Source organism: Canis lupus, chromosome 29 (assembly GCF_048164855.1).
Source record: "Canis lupus baileyi chromosome 29, mCanLup2.hap1, whole genome shotgun sequence".
NCBI lineage: Eukaryota > Metazoa > Chordata > Mammalia > Carnivora > Canidae > Canis > Canis lupus.
The window spans coordinates 27,112,731-27,138,442 of record NC_132866.1 but is presented as its reverse complement, the minus strand read 5'-3'; the positions used below and the strand labels follow the sequence as shown (position 1 = coordinate 27,138,442).

The window sequence follows — 25,712 nt, the reverse complement described above, 5'->3', positions numbered from 1 at the left end:
GCTCAGGTCTAGTGAATATAACTTTGTACAAAATCAGCTACCCAATATTTGACTTTTTCCATTCTGCCTTTACTCCAAATTGCTTTTTCTCTGTTCTTGAAACAGCTAAATATTAGAGAAAATTATCATCATACCGTAGTCTTTCTATAGACTTCTTTTGATATGTTGCTGAATTTGGGTCCTTTTGATTTTGAGTAGTTCAAAAGTTTTTGTTTCTGCTGCTTTAGGAGCATTCTGGAAGAGTATTCCGACTCCAGTTTGATGAATTCCAGATTGTCAGTAGTTCACATGATGACACAATCCTCATCTGGGACTTCCTAAACGATCCAGCTGCCCAAGCTGAACCCCCTCGCTCCCCTTCTCGAACATACACCTATATCTCCAGATAAATAATCATACAGTGACCTCATACTTGCCCAGGTACGAAAAAAGAATTGTATACATAGCACTGTGAGTGGGAGATGGAATATTGGCTGTTGCTAGCCCTCCAGTTCCTATAAAGCAGGTGAAGCCAACATGAGACAGGGTTGGGGCTGCACACTGGACAGTGTCTTTCATCAAGGTAGCTAGTTCTAGATGATTTTTGATCTAGATCTAAATGATCTTTGTGTAGTAGAAAGAATAATTTCTGCCCCAGTTACCTAATAGGATTGTTAAAATAATATTTAAAGCAGCTTCAAAACTAAGAGTAATGACCTATAAGCCTGTGACTTTGTAGTTCCTAGATCAAACCAGTTTATGTAACAGACACCCTTTAAACCAAGTAAACAATGTGTGAGTAGACAATTTTCTTGGTGACATCTCTTGGCTGACTTCTTACAGCTCTGCCTTGTCAGTGTCATTTGATTACAAAATGTGGCTTTTTTATCCCTCATCTCCACTCCCCACCCCTTCCAAAAAATAAAAGAAACTGTCTTTTGACCTTGAAAGTAGCTCTGGGGTTGATAAAACTCCGTGTATTCTCCCACTCAAGTCTCCAACCTCCCTCTGAGGCAGGAGAACAGTTTACATCTCATCTTTATCTATGTGATGATATATTCAGATAACACCCAGTGTCAACCAGTTCAAATCCACTAATTAGGATATCACTGGGTTGGGAAAACTGCACTACTAGGGAATGTTGCTGTCATTATGATTGCTTATTTCCCACACTTACCTTAGCTCTATGGCAGAAGTACAGATTTAGTTCACTTTTCTGCACATCTTTTGTAGAGGTTCTAAGTGTGGTGGTCCAGGCCCTGCTGGGCTCACTTTAGTGCTTACAGTTCTCACAGAGGACACACTGCTTCCTATCCCTCAGCCAGGTCACACAGGCAGGCTCAGGTGAAAATCCAGATGTGTGCCCCTGTGCAAGCAACTTCCAGAGCCTTAGATTACTTATTGGTAAGATGGGTTACAGTCCCTACCTCACCAAGTTGTGGTAAGGACTGCTTTGAAATGTCCTATGTAAAATTCTTAGTGCTTAGCACAGTACCTAGCTCAGAACAAGCCCTCAGTAAAAAGTGGTCATTGTTAGTAATACTGTAATCGTCATGTACCTATCCCCTTTTTGCCAAAATTTTCTCTTCATTAGATTGCTATGGCATTTTGCCATTTTTAATATTCTTCCTGACTCTTTGATTGTTTATGTCTCCTTTCTCCTCTCACCCCTAAGAGTGTGTCTCGGGCTTTTCTTCCTTATCAAAGCTTCCTGCTTTGGCTGCTTTTTCTCTTCCCGAGGCTTCAGCTCTCATCTCAGTGTAGATGACTCTCAAATTTATATCTCAAATCCCAACTTCTGTCTTAATCTCCAGGCCACATTACCAGCCACCATCTATACATCTGTTCTTGAAGGTACCAGGAGTGTGTCTAGTGCACATTTTTAACAATCAGACTTTCTCCACATCTGTTGTGCCAGGACCCTCCAGCCAAGTGGCCAGACAGCTTTACCCAGCTGCCCCACTTCTGCTGATGGCACAGCTGTGCTTCTGGCCATTCAGGGCCAGAACCTCAGAGCTGGCCTTGCCTACTCCATCATTACAGGGAGCAGGTGAGATCTTGATATACCCACCAGAGTCACTCTTAATCTCACGATGTCAGAGTAACTACTCTGCATGAGTGCTGCAGCCTGAGCATGTCAGTGAGCCCCACCATGACCCCAGGCAGGCTATGTAGCCTTTGACAGAAGCTCCTGCTTTGAACATGGGCAGAGAGCAGGTGTTGGAAGGACCTCTGAGCCTTTCTCCCAATTGACAGCTAAGTTACCATTCTTCTCCTCTTAGAGCAAGTGAGGAATGTAGGGAAAGGGACTAATGACTGTGCTCTGTTTTCACACAGGACTCATTAAAGTTGCGGTATTTAACATATCTGCCAATACCAGGATGAGCAACAACAGTAACAATCAAACTACTACCCACTTCCCCGGACTAGCCGAGGAATGGGGCTTTGAGACTCCTGTTGGGACACAGTTGGTCTGCAGTCGACCCAGGATGGTCTACTCAGCACAGCTGACTGCTTCCGTGCTGCTATCAGAAGATGTCTTTATCTTTTGTGAATGATTGGAACTTTTAAACCTCACCTCACCTCCTCTCCTTTCCTCTGCACCTGTTTTTCCTTATTTGGTTCCAGACAAAGATGACTTATAAATATATTTAGTGTTTTGCCAGAATCTCTCTTGCTTTGCTGTTAAGCAGAAGAACTAGTTTCCCTATATAGCCTTCTGGGAGACCAACTTCTATGGTACAGGGGGTATAACTTCAAGCCAGACAGCACCTAGGAATGCCCAGCACCCGGCAGTATCAGCCCAGCCCCACTGTGCTTAGGAGGAGCTGTCTGTCTATATAGCCTTTGAGGAGAGAGAGAAAGAAAACAAAAATACACACTGGAAGATCTGGGCCTCTTTCCTTAAATCTCTTTCTGTTTCTGTCCCTCTTCCCTTATCCCCCACTCTCCTTCAACCTGTTTCTCTGCTGCACCTGAGAAGAAAGAGTATGAAGAGAGGTTCTCAGTTAACATGAGGCAAATCAGTGAGAAAATGCCACACTTGGAAGAGATAAATGCTGTTCAGTCGAAATTTCAAATGCAGGCTTTTGCTGCAGGTGACCTTGTATGGCAGCAGTGGGTTCTTAGAAGGTACTCCCATCATATTTGCAACTCTTCTCTCTCTCTTCTAACACCACCCCCCCTCCAAAAATGGTGGGGGCAAGGGCAGAAATTGCCTGGGCTCCATCAATGGCCGCATCTTTTCTGGACTCAGCAGTCTCCTCGATTCCATGTAGAGTTTAGAAAAGAGTTGCTGATTGCATTTCCTCTCATTAACAATTAGATGTGTAATAAAAAGCATTGTACTTCATCTTAAATCACTGGTAAGGTTCAGCTGAAAGGTTTGAAATGGCCAGAGCCAGCTTCTGGGTGCATTCTGCATAATGGTTCACACCTCTGATTTGCTCATCGGGGTCTGTGAGCACCCAGCACCTGTGTCTTTGCCAAGACCACAATCAGAGAAGCTAAAGAGGTAGTCAGGGGTAAAAGTGGATTTCTTTCTCATTTAGAATAGTAAATATATCATCTCTCAGAAAGCAAGCTAATCATCTCAACCTTATACTGCAGAACCTTCCTCCTGCTTTTCCCAAACATGGTATTTTACAAAAGGGCAAATCTGCCAGAAAGAGGATCAGGGTGAAGTTTGGCACACAGGGTTTGCTAAATGGGGCAGAAACTGCCTTCTCTTTCCTTTTATTCCTTCCCTGGCCTTATTTAACTCTCCACTTTCCCCAGTCAATAAAATTTCTCTGGAAGTTGGTAAACAACATAAACAAATGGACCTCAGCAAGGGCCAGGCCACCCTGACCGCTTAAAAGGCAGCTGTATGAGTGTCGGGCAGGGCACATATGCCACCCCAACTTGGGAACACAGTTCTTACTACCAGCATGTGCCCAGCTTGTTTCCCAGGGCAGCACGGAGCTGCATCAGCCCTCTCGTGTAGCATGGGCACACCCATCACCGGCCCAAGGCCACACTGCAGTCTCTACTTTCTCTTGGAAGCTGAGCAGTCAATCAGGTCTGTTTCTGTTCCCAAGCAAAGCAGTTGAGTAAAAGAAAGCCTCTTTTTAACCAGCTGCTGTAAAAGCATCAGAATGGGAGCCAGTTGCAGATGACCTCTAACCCAGACTACCTTTAGTTCAGCAAGGGGGAGAGGAAGAGAACGCCATCTTCCCCCTTCCCTTCTGATTTAACTGAATGTTGTTGTTATGTATTGAGAGGCAAGTTATGCACATGCATTTTTCCTTTCCAACTTCATGAGTGCTTTTAAGCTTTTCATTCCAGGATATATTCAGGAAATATTTCCCAGTATAATATGGCATTGCCTGGGAAGTATCTTCTCTTCCCAACTACCCAAATGCTACAGAGAAATGTTTCTATGTAGCCATCATCAGAGTTCCTTGTCTATTGTGTTGGCTACTTTTGGCTTTTTGATTGGTTACAGATTTTGCTACAGGTGAGGCAGAGGGCCATCAGCCAGGAGTAAAACTCATCAGCCCTGAGTAAGATCAGGCATTAAAGAGGCATGGATTTCAAGCTGTTTGAAAATATTGTCCAATAGCCATAACTTTACTAGCCCTTCTCTTATATGCTGCTATTTAAAAGTGGGAGCTGTTGAATATTCATTGGTGCCCGGGGTTTTGCTCTCCCATTTAGGTTCAGTTGAAGGTAGATAATTTCTAAGATTGTTTTGAAGCTTGTCCAGTACGATCACAAATGAGATTGAGGGTGGAGCCTGCAGTCTGGAGCCGTTAGCTCCATCAAGCATGTTCTCCCCAAGTTGTCCTTTGCTGCTGATGGAAATGGGAATGAAGTTAAGTGGTCTGAAAAACTGAGTCAGTCACATTTCTCAGCTCTGGGGGTCATTTACCAGTTCATTGTAGAAGAAATAATCAGGTAAGTAGAAGTTCATTTCCAGAGAAGGTAAACCCCACTTACCATCTCTGCATGATTTCGGTGGGAATTGATTATCACTAATCCCCAACTGGGCTAGAATAAATGTAAAGTTTGACCTTTTTAAAAAGAAAAGAGAAACAAAGAAAGTCTCAATACAACTAAAAGGAATGGTAGAAAAGGAGCTGAAGGAGTCTCTTGGCTCTGAAATGGCATGTCTCCATTGTAGATTAGTCACTTCTCACTAAAATTCCAGTGTGGGCCTGAAAACGGTGTTTCTTAAAGATGGGAGGAAACCCCTTCAAAGGTGGGCACACAAGGAGCATGTGCATGCATCTGCACCCAGGAGCTCTCCAGTCACACTGGGGCTGCTTGGACAAAACCAGCATGCCTTGCTGCACATATATGTATTTTCACTGCTGAGAACACCCTTTTCCTTTCTTATGTGCAATTGGAAAGTGGACATGAATTGTGAATGGAGGCCTTTTACACTTGTCCCTTGGCAAAATTTTTTCTGGAGACTCTTCACCAGAAATTTCAGAGACAGGACTCTCTGGAACTCTATTGTCAAGTAATAAAGTCTGGCCCTCATAACTTGTTTCTGAACTGGAAAAAAAAAAACCCTTAGGCCCCTAAATCATTCTGTTTTCTGCTTAAGAAAAATCTTTTTTATTTTTCTTTTGTAAAGTCATAAGCTGAAGAGAAGAAAATATGCACTCTTTTCTCCTCTGCCGTCTCCTGGTACCCATTGGTCAGAACAGCTGTGGTTGGTCTACTCCTTGCTTAGCACTTGACTGTATGTGGAAACCAAGGGCTTGGGGTGGAGGGTGGTGAGGGATATTGAAAATAGAGTGGTTTTTTTTCTTTCCTAGAAGTAGATTAGATACCTTGGTATTGTTGACCTTCTTGGCATCTTCCATTTTAGATGTAACATCTTCCTGTCTGAAGTGCGAGCAGTCCAACCCAGAATGGTGCAGGCATGAGAGCCTAGGCTGCAAGCTTAATTTGGGAGGAATCCAAAGGTACTTCTTAGTGGAAAAAGGGATGCTTAGATACCCACCACCTGTGACCATCACACTCTTTGATGATCAGGTTTACCATATGACTTTAATCCACATTTCTGATCTCCTTCCCTATTTGGATGAGCTGAACAGATATCCCAAGAGCTGGAAAACATGAAAAGGTGCCCTTGCTTCTTCTTGCCTTCCTCTTTTCCCTCCTAGAATAACTCTCACTTACAATCAGCACACCTAAAGCCTGCAGGCTGACTTCATCTCTCTGGGCTTCATTTACACAGCTAATCACGTACAGACCAGAGCTGCTTACTTAACATTGGCACAACATAATCAGTGTCAGAAAGATAGCCATCTCTTAGGGTAATAAAGCTGAGTTTTGCTGGTTCTGTCTGTAGTTCATTTGTGACTTAAGGATACTTGGAACTGAGGAGAGAAACCAAAAGAGCACAATTATGGCTGCCTGATTTCTAGTGGAACTTAATGCATTGATATCCAGAAACCTCTTCTGTTAGAAATTGAGTGCAAAATTGATCTACAATTTCCTGAAGTCAGATGACCTCTAAAATATGCTCTCCAGCTCACCCAGCTTCTGGTTGGCTGTGTGTATATTTAAGGATCAGGGTGGTAAATGGCATTATAAAGTGTCCCTTCCTCTCTTATCCATTTCTCTTCTTGGACACTGAAGGAAAAGACCAACAAGGAGGGTTAGACCTTTGGGTACCAAGGAAACTAACACCTTCCCAAATCAGTGATCACCCAAGCCCATCCAGACTGTTGTAAGGCATGTTCGCTGGACTTCAGCTGTGGGGCAGGCCTGGCAACGAGTGTGAGCTTCCCTGAGAGCTTTCAGTTGGTTTGGCTCAGCCCTCTGTTCTCTAGACTCTTAAGTACTGACTGCTTTGACTTTTGTGGTTATGTTATCGTGATGTGTAGTCAAGGTACAAATATGTTCACAACCTAGGATCATGGTAAAATAGTGTGTTCTGAATTTTTTTAACTGTTCCAAAAAAAGTAACTTAAATTACAAATATAAGATTAAAGTGAGTTTTCTAAGTGTCTTGTCTCTTTGCCCCAACATCAAGATGACAATGAGTTTTGATATATAAATTGAACAGAGTACACAGATACCTTTTAAGATAATCTGACATGGGAAAACATTTAGAGAAGTCAGGGCCAAATGGTGTGAAAAAATACGGGACCCCTGGCAGACAAGTAATGGTCCATGATGAATTAAATTGAAGCCAAAGTGATGTCTAATTTAGGAACTGGTCACTATAGCCTCAGCCTGCCACAACCCAACCAGGGCCCAGAACTTAGATTTTCCTCTGCTTCCTCAGGGACTGAGAAGATGGGTTCCCCCTGCATCCCATTTGATCAGTTTCTGGAAAGATGAGCTCACATTCAGGAGCAAACTCCAACAAGCTACAAAAAATGAAGGGACTGGGGCTCCTGGCTGGCACAGTAGGTAGAGCATGTGACTCTTGATCTTGGGGTTTTAAGTTGGAGCCTCATGTTGGGTGTAGAGATTAGTTAAAAATAAAACCTTTAAAAGAAATTTTTTTTTTAATGAAGGGAGGAACATTGACCATCTGAGGGAGAACACTGCTACTCCAGGTGGACCCACCCCCTTCCCTCCTTAAACCAAATCTTGGCAGATGGGTACATGGTTCTAGGCATAGACAGACCCCCTCTACTCCCTCTTGTTTTACATCTGTGGGCTTTTAGTGGTAGTGCTCCTCAGTGCTTGACTAGAGACTCCTTGGATCTGTTAGCCTCTGGACTCGGTGCCTGTCTTACCTGGAGTGACAACATGGGTATGGGAGCTCTCAGACTGTTAAATATCCAGGCTCCAGTGCAGAACTGCCCTGTGAGAACCAAAGACACGTCAGAGCCTCAGATGCACCTGGCATTTTGCAGGTGGGGAACCTGGGTAGCAAGAAAGGGGGCTCTTCACATTGCTTGAGAGGACACTAGAGTCTCCTCCCTAACAACTAGACCACCCAGGCCATTGGCATCTACTCAGCTGTCACTCACCAGCCAGTCTCCTGAGCCCATAATTGAGCAGAGGCTGGGCCTGGGTATTATGGGTCTCACCTTCAAACCAGTGTCAGGAGAGCTGGCATTTAGGGCATACCCTTGGAAGACTCAGCCCAGAAGTCACTGTCCTAAAGCAGGACTGGTCTGGAATCCCTCTGCCTTGAAACCTAGAACTGCACCACCCTTGGCAATGACTAAGGGAGGAGACCTCTCTTCTTCCTGATTGGCTCTTGCCAATTAAGAGCATTTTATTAGGCTGCTAATTAAAGGCACTTCGTTAGCAGCGGGAGAGGCCGGGTGGGTGCCTGGTGAGATGGAGCTGAAGCCAGGAGAAATTGTTTTCCTCCCCCCACGGAAGCAGAGCCTCTCAGGGAGCCCTCTCAGTCCCCCCAACATTTCCTGCTGCGCCTGCCACACCCCTTGCTTTCAATTAGCAGCTCTGAGGGGAGTGAGGTCATTACCAAGCCCAGGTGGAGAGCCCTCCCCTGCCTAAGGACACATGAGGCCCTTGGGGAGTCCAGCTGCCCGTCTGTCCATGCACCATGTTTGGAGTGACCCAGTCAAGGAGAGGCTAGGCCACCCAAAGGTTTGTGTTTGTTCTCCCTAATGAGGAATGGCCCGCAGGTCCCCATCACTGAGGCTGCTATTTGTGGTCACCTGGTGAATAGGATGACTGGTCACTTGATCACATGATGTGAATCCCCATGCCCCCTTCCTCACCAAAGGCCTCTCACTATGTTATTAGGAAGTGTAATGTTCCTACTGATCACTTTGCAGGAGCTGAGCCCCCATAGACCCAGAGTGGGCCCGGTGGGGAGGAGGGGCTGATGGGTATACAATCCCAGCCACAAAGATCTGAGAGGACTTTAGTCCTGAGTTCATCACACATTGAGGCACTTGCCTTGCATGGTCCAAATGAGCCCAGGCAAGTCCCCTTCCTCCAGCAAGAGAGGAGGGCCTGGCTATGACTTAGCACACGGGGTCTGGCATGCAGAGTCAGAGTTAGCCCCTCTCCAGAACCCTCCCTGTCCCATCTTGCTGCCCTCCTCACCCCCTCACTTAACTGTAGAATTAGCACCAGCCCAGACTGGGAGGGCAGATTTATGGCTAGGCCTGCCTCCCTCCATTTAACCCGAGGCCGGCCCGGGCTCCAGACACTAAATTAGATTTTTGACAATTAGAGAGACTAATGGGCACATAGCCATCCCCAGAGCCAGATATCCAGCAAGGCTGTCTTTTAATATCCACCACTGCCCAGCCGGCTCCTTCTGGCCGCCCTCCTCTTTCCCCAAGTGGGCATTTCTCTCCTGTGCCCTGTACCTCTCTGCCAGGGCTCTACATGGACTACTGAGGTTCCTCTGGTTCCTCTTCCCTTGATTTTCTTACATTCACCTTCCCGCCCCGTGCCCAGTGCCAGTTCTGTTCTAGGGCTTTACCCCTCCTCATTCTCGGGTCACTTTGCCATCTCCACCTTCACCAGGGCCCATCCCTCTGTAATCTTTCTATCTGCTCCCAGCAGACTGCAAGCCCCTTGAGGGCAGGGGTTTGTGCCCTGCCCACTTCTACATGCCCAACCACCAATGGGTTCAGTAAATGTTTCCTAAGCCTGCCTCCCCATCCTCCCCTTGAGCCCCTGGACCTTGGAGGCCGCCCACCTGCCCTCCTAGCCCCAGGCCCAGCCCTGGCTCTGGCCTGGCTATGCTCTAGCGTGGGCTGGATCCCTCGTCCCTGCCTCCCCTCCACTCTGGCCAGTCTTGGGCTGGGCGGGTAATGAGATTGCAGTAAGTGGTGTTGGGGGGGGAAGCTGCTCACATTCACTCAGGCAGACTCATAGCTCTGTCAGGCTGATTGGTCCTGAGTGGAGGCACAAACGGCCCCCCACGGACACACTGAGATTGGTTATAAAATTACAAGCATTTGTTCTGCTGTCAGTGGTCTTCCCTCCCTCCCCTCTGCCTGCCTGCCTGGACTCTCCACCCTCCCCACCCCAAGCTCGGTCTCCCCTGGGGTCAGCCCACACACCCCAAGGGACCCTGGCCAGGGGCCACCCCAGCAGACAGAGCCAGGAGGCTAGAGCCGTCGAGCTCCCAATCCAGGCTGGCATTCCTGCCTTGACCCTAGGACGGTCACAGCTCAGGTTGGCCTCAGAGTGACCTGACCCTGTGCTTAGTGTTTCCTATTCCCTGAAAGTAAGTGAGGGTGGGGGCCCAGGGCTAACAGGCCTTGGAATCCAGATGCTCAGATCCCAAAACAAGATGTCCTGAGGCCAGGCATTCTGGACAGCCAGTGCCCACAGCTTTTGAGGTGGCCCTGGGCAGCAATAGGGGATGTGGAGGGAGTAGGTGGAGGCCTTTCCTCCTGAAGGAGGGAGCAGCAGCAGCCAAGTCACTGGGAGGAGTTCCCCTCTCTTCTCTTCATGTGACCAGTCCCCCGCCCTGACCCCAGATAAGGACAAATAAGCCCTCAGGATAGTTCCCCCCCCACCCCAGTCCCTGATACCTGAGCCAGACCTAAAAGCCAATATGGCCCACCAGATTCCCCATTATGGTTACCGTATCCACACTGAGTCCCCTTTGCCTGCCCCTGGCCCAAGGGTCAATGTCATGGGTCCCTCTGGCCTTTGCAGGGGCCTGATTACCCCCAAGCTGATATGCCCTGAAATCCTATTTTGTGCTCCCCAATGAGGAATGTGTGATAACTCTCACAGAGATACCTGCTCTTCCCTGACCCGGCTCCCTTGCCTGCTGCACACCATCCCATACTCCCTCATGCTGGCTTCTTGGCCTCCTTCCACCTTCAATCCTCCAACAAGTTCCCAGCCCCTGGCCCTTGCTTGTCCCGTCAGCCCCAGCCTCAGTCTCTGCCTGTCTGTCCTGCCAGGAGGCACCAGGACATCCTGTACCCACTGGGGGATGCTGCTGAGAGGAGGGTTTCCCAGCTTAGAGTAGGGAGCTTTTCAGGGGCAGCATGTCCTGGCTGCTGGCTACAAGGTGCCTTCCTACCATCCGTCATTCATTCTCAGCCTGGAATGTATTTGCTGTAATTACATCTTTAATTAGGGTGGTGACGGCTCATTGTTCACCAACAATGATGGATCAGATCCTCCTGCTTGCCATCCTCCCTCTGTCCAGCACCATCCAGGTCAGCTCTCCCCCGACTCTGAGATTGGGAAGAATATGAAAACCTGCTCTTATCTCACTGAGGCCCAGAGCAGCCATTAGCTCCACCCCAATAATGATTATGTCCCTTTAGACCCCTGGGGACTCCTAAGGGACTGGTTGGACCCTGGTACTTCTACCCAGGGCTCCCTTACAAAAAGGTGAGGCCACCAGATATCTCCGTGGTCCAAACTGGCTGGGTTGGGAAGGAGGTGGTGCAGTGTTGCTCATCTTTACCTCTAGACTGGGCCCTGGGCCACGCATTCATCATCCATTAGGCTGACCAGCAGAGAGCCTTCCAACTCTAAGCTGTGGAATATATGGGTGGGCAGTCTTATCTCCATGCTCTCCTGTACATTAACCAGGATCTCCAACCAAGGCCTCCACTGCCATAAGCTTACACTAGTCCAGGCGATAGATCCAGGCCCAAGTCTGCATGTGGTGGTGGATGCTCAATGACTCCATGAATGACCCATCAGTCAGTGAGGGGAGATGTGTTCTGGGAAGGCAGGGCTTAGATGCACTGGGCTGGTTGGAAACCCAGCTTCGCAGAGGGGCCAGGATGGGCAGTTAAGGCCCAGGCCTCTTGAGCTCCTGAGGCCTCGGGAGATTAAAAACCCTAATCTGAGTTATAATTCCAGCGTGGTACCTACTGGCTATATGACATTGGGTGAGTTCCCTAACCTATGTCTCAGTTTACTCATAAAATGGAGATGAAAGCAGTGCCCTATTGCACAAGATGACTGCAGATTCACGAAGCTACTGCACATCAAGTCTAGGCTAAGGTGGTAGCAGCTGCAAGGAAGGGTGGCAACTGAGCAGCTGCAGAGAACCCACCTCTACTGTGGCAAGCTAATGGCACCAGGAGCTAGGAGGTAGCTTCCATCTTGGTTTGAGGAAGGCCTTGCCCACTATAGGCACTGTTGGGCACGGTGGGAGGAGCGGGAGGGCTGTGATAAGGGTGGTGTTAAGGTGCACAGCAGTTGCCCAGGACATGCTTGCTGATAGGAATTGGCTGACTGCCTTTCACAACTTCAGGGGCTCTTCCCCAGTGTGGTCAGAATCTGGTCAGAGTAGGGGCCCTAATGAGGGAGGCCAGCATGCCCTGGCCTCACATAGGAGGGGCTGGGAGGGAGGGAGAGCCTGGGGGCCCAGCAGGGGAGCCTGGCCTATACCTTATCATTAAGGGTACTAAGCTTCGGGGTGGAGGAAGGGAAGGGGAAACAGATGAAGTCCACCCTCTGCCCCTTCTACCTCCCAGCTCTAAAATTCTATGACTTCCCTCCCTCAATGGGGCCCTGTCATCTTTCACAGAGCCTCCCTACAGCCAGGGGTGGCTCCCTATGCAGTCCCTCGTCCCCAGTGATCCTCTCCACCTTGCAGGGACCCTTTCTCCCCAGGGTAACTCCAAGGCCCAGGCTGGAAAGATGAGCCATACCTAGCGGTAAGTATGCGCAACATTACATATGTATATTGGAGAGTAAATAACCCCAAAAAGCGCCTTGTAAATAGACTCCGAGTTTATCCTTTATTAATGAGGCACCGAGTGCCCTGCTGTTTTAGAGCAGCGAGACTTTCATAATATCAAAACCTAAATTACACTTGCGTCTCTCATCCCAGGGATGAGCATCTTTAGGCTCTGTTTGCAGAGTGAGTAAGCAGGGATCCCTCCTTGCCTGCCTGGGACTTGTTGGCACCTTTCTACTCCTGGAGGGAGGGTGGCGGATGGGCACCCACACCCAAGTCCCCAGAGAACTCCGTGTTGAAGGCTCCAGGGTCCGGTGGGTGAGGGCTGCCTGGGATGCAGCCTTCATTCTGTATACAGAGTTTACAAGATCAAGGGGGGTAGACCCGGGCTCTGAGGTTTGGAGGGATGGGATGGGGCAGTAGCCACTTGCTTGCTCTGGAACCAAGTTACTCCCTGTCTTTCAGCTTCAGTTAACCCATGTGTAAAATGGGGATAATTCTTCCTCATAGGATGGTTGTGAGGCGTCAGTTAATGAGTCAGAAGTGGGGGGCCAGTGCAGAGTAGGTGCTTGGTAAATGTGCTATGATGGTGATAATGCAAACAATTAGCTCCCCTCTTTGAAAGAGGACACCAGTGTCTTCATTTCCTGGATCAGACCACATGTGGGACCACAGAGCTCCGGCCCCATCCCGGCACCAAGGTCCTGAGCTGAGAGGGCATTACCAGCACCCACCTCAACGCCAGCATGATTAAGACATGACCTGCCAGTGACACCTTGCCCCAACCCTGAGCTCAGTCAGGGCCAAGGGCCAGCACCCTCTTGGCCCCTGTGACTGCCTAGGTCAAACACCCCTCTCAGGCCCTTTCGGAATTGTGCCCACCAGACCACAGGCCTGGGCCAAGCCGGGCTAGGTCAGCAAGTGGACAGCCAGGCGCTGTGTGGGCAGGATTTACAGCCTGGCCGGCCAGGCTCCTGGTGCTCCAGTGGGCGTCATGTCGAATCTGTCCCATTATATGGACAGTTGAGTTTAATAGTCATTGTGTGCTTGCTCAGAGCCCAGCAAACATTGCGGGGCGACACCCCCTCCACGCGAGCCGCCCGCTCCCCAGCCACACGGCCCATCCGTACAGTAAATTAAAAATATGAATCACTTCTCCCCACTGCCTCCCCAAACGCTCATCTTGTCAGCCTCTATGTTGCCTTCATTTGTATTACCTTAATTTAATGTTAATTATGGTCTTCATTTACAAGGAACAAGCGAGCCCTGCTCTGCCAGGGGACCTTGCCCCCACCCCCTCCCCCTCAGCCCAGGAGGGAGAAGCTGGGGGAGAAGGGGAATTGGGGGGACTACAAAGGAATGAGGAAAGGAGTTAGGGGGGTAGGCAAGAGATGAGATCTGGCCCATCAGTGGCAGGTGGAAGGGACTAGGAAGACTCCCTACCTCCACATACCCTATCTTCAATCATTTAGTCATTCAACAGTTATTTATTGAGCACCTAATATGTGCCAGACAACTAGGAACCAGAGAGATTGGGGAGAGAGACTGATATGGGCTAATGGAGTCCCCTATGCCATCCTGAAGTGACTATGCCAGAAGGCAGCACCAGGAAACACATCATCGATGCCCCAGCTGGGCTGGTACCTGAGCCAGTCCAGAGGGCATAGGATATGGGCAAGAGGTCTCTCCCTTCCAAGCTCCCTTCTTGGCTACCAGTGTCATGCCTACTCCAAACTGCTTCACACCCGGTCCAGAGAGGAAGTTCTTTCTGGAGTCTTTCCTGAGTCCCTCTTGCTGCAAATCAGCCTAGGCTCAGAGTCTGGTCAAAGAAGATGACTCCCAAGCTACACTGTCTCTGGAGGGTCAGGAAGAAGGCATCATGGGGACCACCACCTATATTCCCACCACCCACCATCCCACCACCCAGCCCTGCAGACTTCCCCAAAGTCCTTGTGTCTGAGAGTCTATGTGGCGGTACCTGCGCTGTCACACTTTGCCAATAGAACACACAGTCCCACACAAGCCTGTAGAGACTGTAAGGGGCTTAGTAAATGTTGGTGGCTGATGTCACACGTGTGCACACAGGGAGCTGGCAGAGGGCCACCTGCACTCAAGCTGCCATTAACCATGAACCAGCACCTCCCCCAGCCCGGGTCTCCTCGACTGGGGAAGAGATCTCCAGCTGGGAATAGCTGCTTGACAGATGAGGCTGTTCTGAGTGTGTGTGTGCATGTGTGTATCCGTCTCTGGGGAGCTTTGATCCACACACAGGGGCATGTGTCCCCACAGGTTTGGTGTGCCCTCTTGGGGGTGTGCCTGTTTGTGTGTGCAGGACTGTGTGTCCAGCAGGCCCATGCGCATGTGTACGCGCCTGTGCTCATACACACGACACTCCCCCCTCCACCCCCGCCCTGCCTGTCAGCGGCGCTGATGACATTGGCGCAGAGGAAAGTGATGACAAATGCCCGTTATCAGCGAACGAGGCCGATGACAAATGGGCGGGCGCCCGAGCAGCCCCATTACGCTGTAATAACAGAAGATGGATGGCTTGGCGCACCCCCACCCCCACCCCTACCCCCTGCGCGGTAACGGGAGCCGATCCGGCTCCGCCCGCCCTGGAGGGAGCCGAGCTGCCCACCCGGCCGCCAATCACGGCGGGGCCGAGACGCCGGGGCCCAGGAGCCAGGAGCCCACGCAGCCGCCCGCGGCGGAGGAACAAAGCGGCGAGCTCAGCGGGAGCGCTGGGCGCACTGGGCGGCAGGCCTGCCCGCGGCCAGGACACGCAGCTGTGCACACACATGGCCCGCACACGCGCCAGCCGCCTGTGTCCTTGCACGGTGCACCTGCAGCTCCTGTCCAGGCATAACCCCCACCTCACAGGACCACAGACACATGTTTTTCTGCATCTGCCACCCAGATCTAGGTACACATCCACTAACATAAACGCATGCAACACGGAGCATGCATAGCCATGCATCTGTGATCAGTACACATGCCTACAGAAACAACCCTTATGTCTGTGCACACATACGATCCCAATACCCCTGTGCATGCATGGATATGGAAGTATATACACACATAAGCAGAAATGCTTATTTGTGGACACAGCCCTGCACACACAATTCAGGGCTTACAAACACATACAAACTGTATCAACAAATATTAACTGAGCCCCTCAGTTATGTGTCAGCTAGGTGCTGTGGAGTTACAATGATGAATATGACACCATCCCTGTCTTCCGGAATTTTAAGTCTACTCGAAGGAGCAGACAAATGGCTCTGAGTGAAGGCGAAAGATGATTTGTGCTTTGATCCGAGTACCTAGTTGTGATGTGAGATTTCCAACACAAAAATCAGAAAGATTTTTGGAGCCAACCTGGAGGAGGTGGCTAAAGGAAGAATAAATTCTTAAAAGGAATTGAATTCTGTTTAAAAAAAAAAAAAAAAAGTATGGAAATAGGAACCTGTAGGGAGTGGTGTTTAGGGCCATGGAGTCTAAGGGGTCAAGAGTCCAAGAGAATGGCACTGAGTATGGTGGGAATGAGACTCATTACATAAATGAGGATCAGGATGCTGGAGCTGGGAAGAGGCTTTAGGCTAGAAGGCCCCCAAGGAGGCTGGGGCAGGTCCACAGGAATGTGACCTGTGAGGCCTGAGCCAGCACAGACATAGAAAAGGAGAAGACCAGAGCACCTGGTTGGCTTAGACCAAAGAAGATGTGACTCTTGATCTCTGGGATCATGAGTTCAAGCCCACGTTGGATGTAGAAACTACTAAAAAATAATAATAATAAACTTAAAAAAATAAGGAAGGGTGCCTGGGTGGCTTAGTTAAGTGCCTGCCTTTGGCTCAGGTCATGATCTCGGGGTCCTGGGATCAAGCCCCATGTTAGGACTCCCTGCTCAGTGGGGAATCTGCTTCTTCCTCTCCCTCCCCCCTCTGCATGTGCTCTCTCTCTCTCAAATAAGATCTTAAAAAAAAAAAAAAATGGAGAGGACCAGGAGGTCAATGAATGGGAAAGTGCCAGACTAGGCCAACTTCATAGGCATATGAACTGCACAGTCCCAGGGGGGCCCCCTGCATTTAGAAGGACCCCATACTTGGTTTAATGCTCTCTTGAAATTCTTTATAATTTTATAATAAGGAGTCTGAATTTTTCATTTGGCCACGGGCCCTGGAAATTATGTAGCCACTCCTGGAGTCAAGGATCTCTCAGGTTTCCAAGTTGATCGAGTAAAACAGTATAAGGAGCAGGTTTTGGTTATGTGAGGGTCTGGATGTGGACTAAGGGGCTGAGGTGATGGGTGAAGATTTAGTCTCTATCCCAGAAGGAGAGTTGGTGCCTTGCATATGTCTCTGCTCATGCTTGCTTCTACTCTGCAGGGAATCCACTCATTACCACACACCATAAACATACCTATTCTATGTACTCCCTGTGCTAGAATATAAGCTCCCCAGTGCCGCCCCTATATCCCCAGGGCATGGCACATGGTTTCCACTCAATACCTGTTTGTTGAAGGAATAAGTAATAGTGTGAATGAGCACACAGGACTCCACATGTACAAACACTGGGCATCAAGTCCCCCAAGATGAAGGGTATATGCAGCCCAGATATGTTCCCCTATCCCACTGCGACTGCCCTATACTTTGTCCAGGGTTGTTATGTTACCCTGTATCTACTTTGGCAAAAGAACACCCTTTCCACAGTGGTCCCTTTATTAGGTGTCTCCTTTGACGACAAAGTGGGGCAGGAGTTCTGGACGAGCTGACTGGGGAGGAGCCCAGGACCTGAGGGTAACAGGGTAGGGAGAGGCTATGATTTGGAGCCAGAGGACCTGAATTCAAGTCTCAGCTCCTACCTCTGGTGACTGCTTCTGAGCTTCAACTTCTCCACCCATAAAATGGGACTATAAAGTGGAAAAGCATTTGTACAAGCACCTTGATGCCCACAGAGATTATTAGGGGAGATCTATGAGGCCAGGTATTGAGAGAGTTGCTTCCTTCCTCTCAACTCTGGAGTTCCTGGGGTGTCAGAAATAGACTGGGAACCTGGAGGATGACCCAGGTGACCTCAAAGAGGGGGAGGGGAGTTGCCAGGCTGGAGGAAAAGGCTTTGGTCCACTATCACTAGGGACCAGATGACCTAGCTGTTGAGACCCAGGCCCCTCCCTGCCTCCCCAACCCACCTACAAGCAGGAACACAGGCCAAATATTAGGTACCCCCCCACCATGTCTCTCCCAGGGCGCCCTGCCTTCCGCCTGACAGGAACTGACCTGCTAACCTGGGCTCCCCAAGCATATGTGACTTTCTCTCTCTGGAATGCGGGGAGTGAAAGTATTCCAGGACAGGACACTTGGCTCCCTCACTGTCACGTGACCCACATTGGTTCCTCCTCCCTGTTCTCTCCTATTTTAGCCGTTAACCATCACCCTTCAGGGAGGCCCACAGAGAAACCCCCAGCAAGGAGACTGCAGTGAGAGGCAGCAGCACTAGTAAGAAATGTGGGCTGATAGGCCTTGTCCCTCCTCCCCTACCAGTTCACTTTTTCTGTAGCGTTACTGACCTGTCATTAGTTATCCGTCCAAGGTCGCTGGGCCTGGCCTAGCTATAAATCTTGGTGGCTGGAGCCGAGCTTCCGGCGGGCGGAGCAATGGTTCCCGGGATGCAGTGGGGAGCTCAGCCCCCAGGACAGCCAGGAGAGTCACAGATTGCCCAAGCCCTGGGAGGGCTTCTGCCCAGAGACTAGACCCCTCTTCATACCTGCTCTTACCACCACCGCCCTCCCACTCCATTTGCTTCCCTTCCATTTGCTTCTCCAGCACCACCTCTCCCTCCATCACTCACTCTTCTCTCTCCATCGTTTTCTATTTTCCCCCAAGCTCAGAGTACAAGGTTCAGGAAGGAAGTGGGGGGGGAGTGGGGAGGTAGTGGTCTTCCTGGGACCCTCTTACTGAGTGGTCTCATCTCACCTGGTCTCCCAGTTTGGAGCTTCCAGAAGCAAGGACAGAACTCACCCAAGGGGAAACTGAGGCACAGAATCCGGGCCAGAGGTGAGTCTGGGGAAAGGGTCCCACCCGATTCAGCGTCAAGGTCACCCACCAGTCCAGGACCCTGCTCCCTGCCAGGTGATGGGGAGGGTCTAGCCAACCAAGAAGGGGTGCTAGGCCACATCCCCAGTGGCTGCCTCCAGAGGAGGAGCGAGGGACTGTGTAGCCGCAGCTTATTCTGGACCCTTCCGGCCCTAGCCTCCTCCTCGCCTTCCTGGACCTCAGAGAAGCTCCGCTGGGCGGTAGCTGGAGCCCTCTCTGCCACACCCCCAACTCGGCCTGCGCACACTACCCCGCTTCTCCGAAGGGTCCTCTTCGTTGGTCCTCGCGCGCCCTCTGCTGGCCTATTCTGGGAAACGCGCCCATCGGCCTCAATACTTGCCCAGTCCGCGCCCTGGACACCTGGCAGCGGCCACCCAGCTCACCCGAAGGCCGTCCGGCAGGATACCCGTTTGCGGCGATACCCCTGTCCCTAAAGATGACTCCTGGAGCATTCCTCTGTCTCACCATCCCTCTGCGTCGGGACAGCCGCTCCCATTCCAGATCCCAGAGAAGCCTGATTGTTCCTTCTAGGTGGAGGGAGTGAGGTCCAGAAAAATAGGACTTGAAGCATGGAGAAGAGAGAGCTTTCCTCTTGCTCATGGAGTCAGGTTCCGGGGGGCGGGCATCTGTGGTCTGAGTCTGTACTTCACAGTAGAGACTGAGAAGCTGCATGGTTGCATACTACAGACTGGGCAGCAGCAAGCAGGGCTTCTCCAGTGCATCTTCCTGGAGCTCTCCTCCTTCACTTGGTCCCACAGCTTCCATCGCCACTTGGATGAAGGGTCATGGAGGACCGCCAGGTGGGTGGGTGGGTGGGGGACCTTGGCTCTCAAGCTCTGAGGTGGGAGCTGACAGAGAAGGGTCAGGTGTGTGCAGGGACATGTGTGGGGCCATCTGTCAGGCATGTATAGGGATATATGTGAGCTATACAGCCAAGACCCCTGCTTCCAGCAGGATTGGAGATTAGAGTCTGTGCCTCCCACACCACTAATTCCCTAATGGAGGTTAGAGATCAGGGGCTCCCATCTGGGGGCAAGGGGGCATTGGCTGATTCAAAATCCCAGGACTCAGGGCCAGCAGTTATGTCCTTCAACAGCAGTATTAGGAACCCTCCACAGACTGACAACTTTGGATTTAGATACATGGGAGGACAGAGAGGTTAAAAGAAGGCCCAGTGAGATCTGGCTAGAGAACAGCCAGGGAAACCAACTGGGCTTTCTGGGTCACAGAGATCAAAGCTAAAACCTAGCTCTGTTCCTCACGTGCTGTGTGACTGAGCACAAGTGAATGCACCTCTCTGGGTCTCCCTTTCCTCCTCTGCAAAATGAGGATAATACAATAACCCACGGCACTGTTGGGAAGCTTACATGATATATGCAGGCCTAGGTTAGAGGTGGACTGGCCAGGCTCAATCAATAAACACTGCTAAAATGTTGCTAAAACAAACCAGATATATGGTGCAGCTATGCCTCCTCACTGGAGACTCTTGCCATAACTTGCAAAAGGTCAACCAATCTTCTCCAATTGATAGAGAAGCTAATGCCTTCCAGTAGGAATCAAAAATATCTCCTCCCAGCACCCACCCAGGCCCCATGAATAAATATTTTTTAAAACTCAGATTTGGGATAGGGAGGGAATCTCTGGTTTGCAAGTATATTGAATTATCAGCCCGCCACTACCTACATCCTGAAAGGCTCTCCCTGAGGCAATTCCATAGAAGTTTCTCCTGTCAAAGACCCTTTCCTGTGAGAGGTGAATCCCTGCTCCTCATAACTCAGGGATCCAGGCTTCACCTGGCAGGAGTCACACAGATTTAAATGCTTCTAAGGGTTGGGTCTCAGGTAAAACAATAGGGAGTGGTGAAGACTTTGGCAGCTGGGGAGCAGCTCCACTCAATGTTGCCCTGTGGGGAATATGGGGAAAGGGAAATGGCATTAGGATAGAGCCCTAGACTTCTTCCAACCTCATCTCCCTCCTTCCCATCATAGAAGCCCCCCAAGACACCCTTCCCCTAAGTCTGTGTATTAGTTTTCTATTGTTGTACAACAAATCATCACAAATTTAGCCCTTAAAAACAAAGTCCTTTACTTTCAGTTCTTTAGGCTGGAAGTCCAGGAAGGCTCAGCTGAATTGTCTGCATACAGCCCCACAAGGCTGTAAGCTCTGGGCAAGATCAGCTTCCTTGCTCATTCTCACTGTTGGCAGAATTCAGTTCCTTGTGGTTGTAGGACTATAGTCCCGTTTCCTTGTGGCTGTCAGCTGGAGGCTACTCTCAGCAACTCCATGCATGCAGCCCCCTCCATCCTCAGAGCTAGCAAAGGCATGTTGACTCCTCATCATGCTTCAAATCTGACTGCACCTTCACTTAACATAACCTCATCATAGTTGAAGGCTCTACCCACACTCAAGAGAGAGGGGGTGAAGGTTACTGAGGGTCTTCTTTCAAATCCTGCCCATCACACCCAGCCTCCAAAGCATCCCTCACTCCTCATCCCACTCCCCTGACTTCTGTGAGACTCTGGCTGGGCCAGTCACCTCTAATCTCTGGTCCTCAGTTTCCTTGTCTGTATGATAGGGCAAGGAGCTGGATATAGTCTAAATCCCTCCTAGTTTCACATACTAATTGTGATTAAAGAAGACAGAGAATTCTGCCCCTTCGGACCATGAGACCCCACTGAGAAGAGCAGCCCTGCGTTACCCTTCCAACCACTTTTGCTGCAGGCCACAGGAAAGGGCCTCACCAAGGAAGAACAGGGAGCTGGGGCAATCACGTGGCCTAGCCAAAGTATCCAGCGTCAGAGATGTCAGAGGTCTGCCACCCAGCTGACCTAGGCTGTAGAGAAGCAGAGGTGCCACTTCTGCTGCCCAGAGACCCTGGGCACCTGTGAGGCCCCACAGAGGAGGCCAGGTTCCCACTGGAGTCTTCCTGGGGCACCCCTCGTCAGCAGAGGTGTGCTGCAGAGACCAGGTCAGGCGGGCAGCCATCCCTTCTCTCCCCCCAGCGTCCCCCCCCCCCCCCCCACTTCTCAATGGGAACTAGCTATCCTGTCTGCCCCAGTCTGGGCCTCTGGGCCTCCAGAAGGGCCTTCTCAGACTTTTCCAGCCCCTCCCACCTAACCCTACCTGGGCAGGGGTGGTTGAGCCTCACACCCTGGACTCTTTGGGCTGTCTGCCCAGGCACCTGCAGGGGGCCTCAAGAGCCCCTCATCTGGGAGCCCCAGTCCATCACCCTGCACCCCCCACCCCCCAGGGTAACGGGGGGGGGGCTCCCCACCAGCCCCACTCCCAGGCTCCACTTCCCTTTCTTCACACAAGTTCCCCTTGGGGGCTCCCACCAAGGCCTGGCCAAGGGGCTGGAGGGAGACCCTCCCCGACTGCATCCGACTCCATCCAAGCGCGGGAGCCGGGTAAGAGGCGGGGAAATGAATATTAATTTATCATGATTAGGCAAATCCGGCAGGGAGAGCCGATTCCGGAGGAGGCTAAAAAGATGAATTTCAGCAATAAAATTAAATAAGGACGGACGAGCAACCCCTCCTCCCTCCCGCTTTGCTGATCTCTCTCTTTCTTACAATTTATGAGGCCAATTATGAAGATGAGGTTGGAAGTTCCTGGAACTTCACTAAATGCAAACGGCGGTCCCTGCTGTTCCCATCAAATTAATTAACCGCGCGCTATTGATGGCCGCTCAAGGCTGACGCCGCCGGCCCGCCCTGCGGCCGCCTCCGCGGACACGAGGACCGGCGTCCGGAGCCAGCCCGGGCTCCACCACCCTCTGCAGTCCCTGCCCGCGCCACGGGGGCTCCAAGGACCACCCTTCCAGCCCCAGGCCCTGCCGCAGCCCCTGACGACCCTGAGGCCTGCACGTTGAGGTCTGGATCCGTGCGCGCTGACACACACGCGGGGCTGCCTCCCGCCCCCCCCCCCCCCCAACACACACACGGATACAAAATCCCCAATGCGCAGAGCACAAACACACGGCCCAGGATGCACATGGGACACACGGGCAAATGAACATACAGTAGAAGGGACACAGGCACAGGGACAGCTCTACTGAGGGACTTGGAGCCTGGTGGGTGAGGGTTCTCTCTGGCAGGACCAGTGTCTAGGGCTATGGGTCTGCTTGGTCAGGGCCAGGCCAGAGGCTGTGGAGCCAAGGGCCCAGTGAGGTCCACAGCCACTCAAACAGCAAGCAGTGGCCCCTTATGTGGTGCCCCTGGATACAGGAGGTGTCCTCCAGGGCATCCTGTCCTGTCCTCATCTTCAAGCTCTTCTTCGGGATTGTTCCCTTTGGGTCTTTTTTTTTTTTTTAAGATTTTATTTATTATTAGAGATACAGAGAGAGAGAGAGAGGCAGAGACACAGGCAGAGGGAGAAGCAGGCTCCATGCAGGGGGCCTGACATGGGACTCGATCCTGCGGGTCCAGGATCCCGCCCTGGACCAAAGGCGGCGCCAAACCGCTAAGCCACCCGGGCTGACCCCTTTGGGTCTTTCACGGGGACTCAGCATCTGCACTGACCTCCGGCAGGGACGGCCAGGGCTTGTGGAGGGCTGGGTTCAGACGACAGGAATGAGGCGTGGCCCAGAGTTGCAGGCTAGCTTCGGGGCTTCAGCCCTCAGGGTCCCCCTATTCCAGAGCTCAGAGCAGAGCTGCCCTTTTCTAGGGGGTTCTAGAAAGCTAGCTGGCTGGTGTTTGGGCGGAAGGGCAAAGTGGAAATGTGGCTAATGGTCTCAGGGCTGAACTAAGGCCCAGGGCAGCTCCTGGGTATTTGCAGAGTCAGGGCAGCAGCAGGTGCCCTAACCGCTAATCTCTGAGATGGTGAGAGGGGCTGAAGGGGCTCTCCTGTTGGAGTGAAGAGAGTGAGGCCAACATCTTCTCCATGTTGTAGTCCCTAGTCCTGACAAAAGGCAGCCCATCACATTCTTCATTTTAAAGAATTTTGTTTGAGAGAGGGAAAGCACAAGCAGGGGCAGATGCAGAGGGAGAGGGAGAAACAGGCTCCCCACTGAGCAGGGAGCCCAAGGTGGGGCTCAATCCTACGACTCTGGGATCATGACCTGAGCCCAAGGCACACACTTAACTGCTTAACTGCTTAACCGGCTGAGCCACCCAGGTGCCCCCAGCACATCCCATTTAAAGGGACGAAAATCCCATAACTGTCCTGGAGAAGCAAGACAAAGGGCCTGGAGTTTCCATTCCCAGCCCTCGAAACCTGGAGGGTAGGACACAGCTGGACTCGCCCACCTTGCCGTGTCCACTCTAGGGCAGGAGGCTCCTGTGCCCACATCTGCTCCCCCGTGAGCACCCAGAACCCAGGAGGAGAGGTTGAACTTCTCCTTGTTCCACTTTCAGTGCAAGTCTGGGGCCAAGGCCAATGTCACTCCCCCAGCCCCTGGGAAAAGACGAGGCTCCCAGCTTGGTGGGGTTGGGGCAGAGCAGTTTAGAAAGGTCTGTATCTTGGTCACAAAGCATCAGAGGGAAACGGAAATTAAGGGAGGCTCACACTGACCAAGCGGCAGCCAGTCCGAGAGGGCTGGGACCCACCGCCTTGCCCACCACCTGACCCTCCCCCACTCCAGGCATATGAAGCTCCCATCCTTCCCCACACCCGGCTGCACTTGTGGGGAGACCTCCTCTACCTCACAGAAGGCCCTTCCACTCACTATAAAAGGAGACCAAGACATACCCAGGTTACTGGTTCCCTGCAGTGGCAGTAACCCGTAGTGACTTAAAACAAAGTTATCACCACTCAGTACTACTGTTTAGAAGTCTGACACAGGTTTCGCTGGCATAAAATTGAGGTGTTGGCAGGACTGTGTTCCCTTATGGAGGCTCTAGAGTAGAATCTATTGCCTTGCCTCTTCCAGTTTCTAGAGGCTGCCCACATCCCTTGGCTGGTGGTCCCCTTTCTCTATCTTCAAAATCAGAAGCATCACATCTCTCTCACCATCCTCCTGTTGTCACACCTCTCTCCTTCCACTTCAAGGACTCATAATTAGATTGGGTCCACAGGATGATATCATTTCAAAATCCTTAAACCTAATCATATCTCCAATGTCCTTTGCCAAGCAAAGTAACATAGTCACAAGGTCTAAGGGTTAGGATGAGGACATCTTTGGGGGACAGCTATTGTGCCTACCATTCATGTGGTCTGGCCAGGGACAACTCTGGCACAGGGGTAGAGTGATGATGGCTGGGCTAGGGGCAGAAAGTAGGCTTGTGGGGCCCTTCCCCTTTTCCTCAGGACCATGCAGAAGCTGGGTGGTAGTTTTGGGGGTACTCAGTTGCTAGACAGGATGCCAGTTCCCACCAGGTGTCCAAAATTCAGTTTCCCTTTCCAGTAGAATGGGACATGAGGCTGCAAGCCTGCTCAGAAACCAAGTTTGGACTCTGAAGTACTTGGAGAACCTTCCAACACACTGTGCTTAGTTTGGACTCAGACTGGGCAGCCTTTCTCAGGATAGAAATCCCTCCAGCAGCTCTTCTCCTGGGCTTGGGTCAGACTGAGCAGCCAAGAGTAAACCCACCACCTCCGCGGCGGGGCTCTCTGGAGGGTGTGGGCGCTCTCCCTTTCTATCCTGACTTCCTGTTGTCCTTGCCAGGAGGTAGAAACACGAATTCACATGGTTTGAAGGTCATCTCCCGAATTCTGAATCTGCTGGGAGGAGGAGGCGGCGGTGCGAGGTCCCTGTTCTCAGACCCAGAAATCAGCACTGTCCTTCCAGTGGTTCTGGGGACTTCCTGTGTGTGGGAAGGGGTTAACTGGCCAAGTTACCCCATGACCCCCGGGTTCCCTCCTGTAGCCCAGGAAGCCCTCTTCTCGGGGCCTGAAGAGGCTGTTAAGCAGGCCAGGGCACTGAAGTGGGGAGCAAGAGAGAAGCAACTTCCACATCCGGACCCAGACACTCCAGGCTTTGGGATCCTACCGACTCTGACTTTGCTGGGAATAACGGCAGATGCTGGGGGCCCAGTCCCGAGTAGAACTGGCAGAGCTTGTGAGGGGGGGCCAGAAGCAGCCTCGGGGGCCCA

At 51.2% G+C, this 25,712-nt stretch overlaps 1 protein-coding gene across 12 annotated transcripts in view; it reads left to right on the top strand.

Annotated features, from left to right (window-relative positions):
- Window positions 1-6,974, top strand: part of BTRC (beta-transducin repeat containing E3 ubiquitin protein ligase) — a 185,906-nt gene extending 178,932 nt beyond the window's left edge. For all 12 annotated transcript variants that reach the window (XM_072805628.1, XM_072805618.1, XM_072805624.1 and 9 more), the window contains 2 exons: window positions 228-420; window positions 2,317-6,974. In XM_072805628.1, the coding sequence (XP_072661729.1) occupies window positions 228-389 (162 nt within the window). In that variant the 3' untranslated portion in view covers window positions 390-420; window positions 2,317-6,974. The remainder of the gene's footprint in view (window positions 1-227; window positions 421-2,316) is intronic.
- Window positions 6,975-25,712: the final 18,738 nt, after the last annotated feature.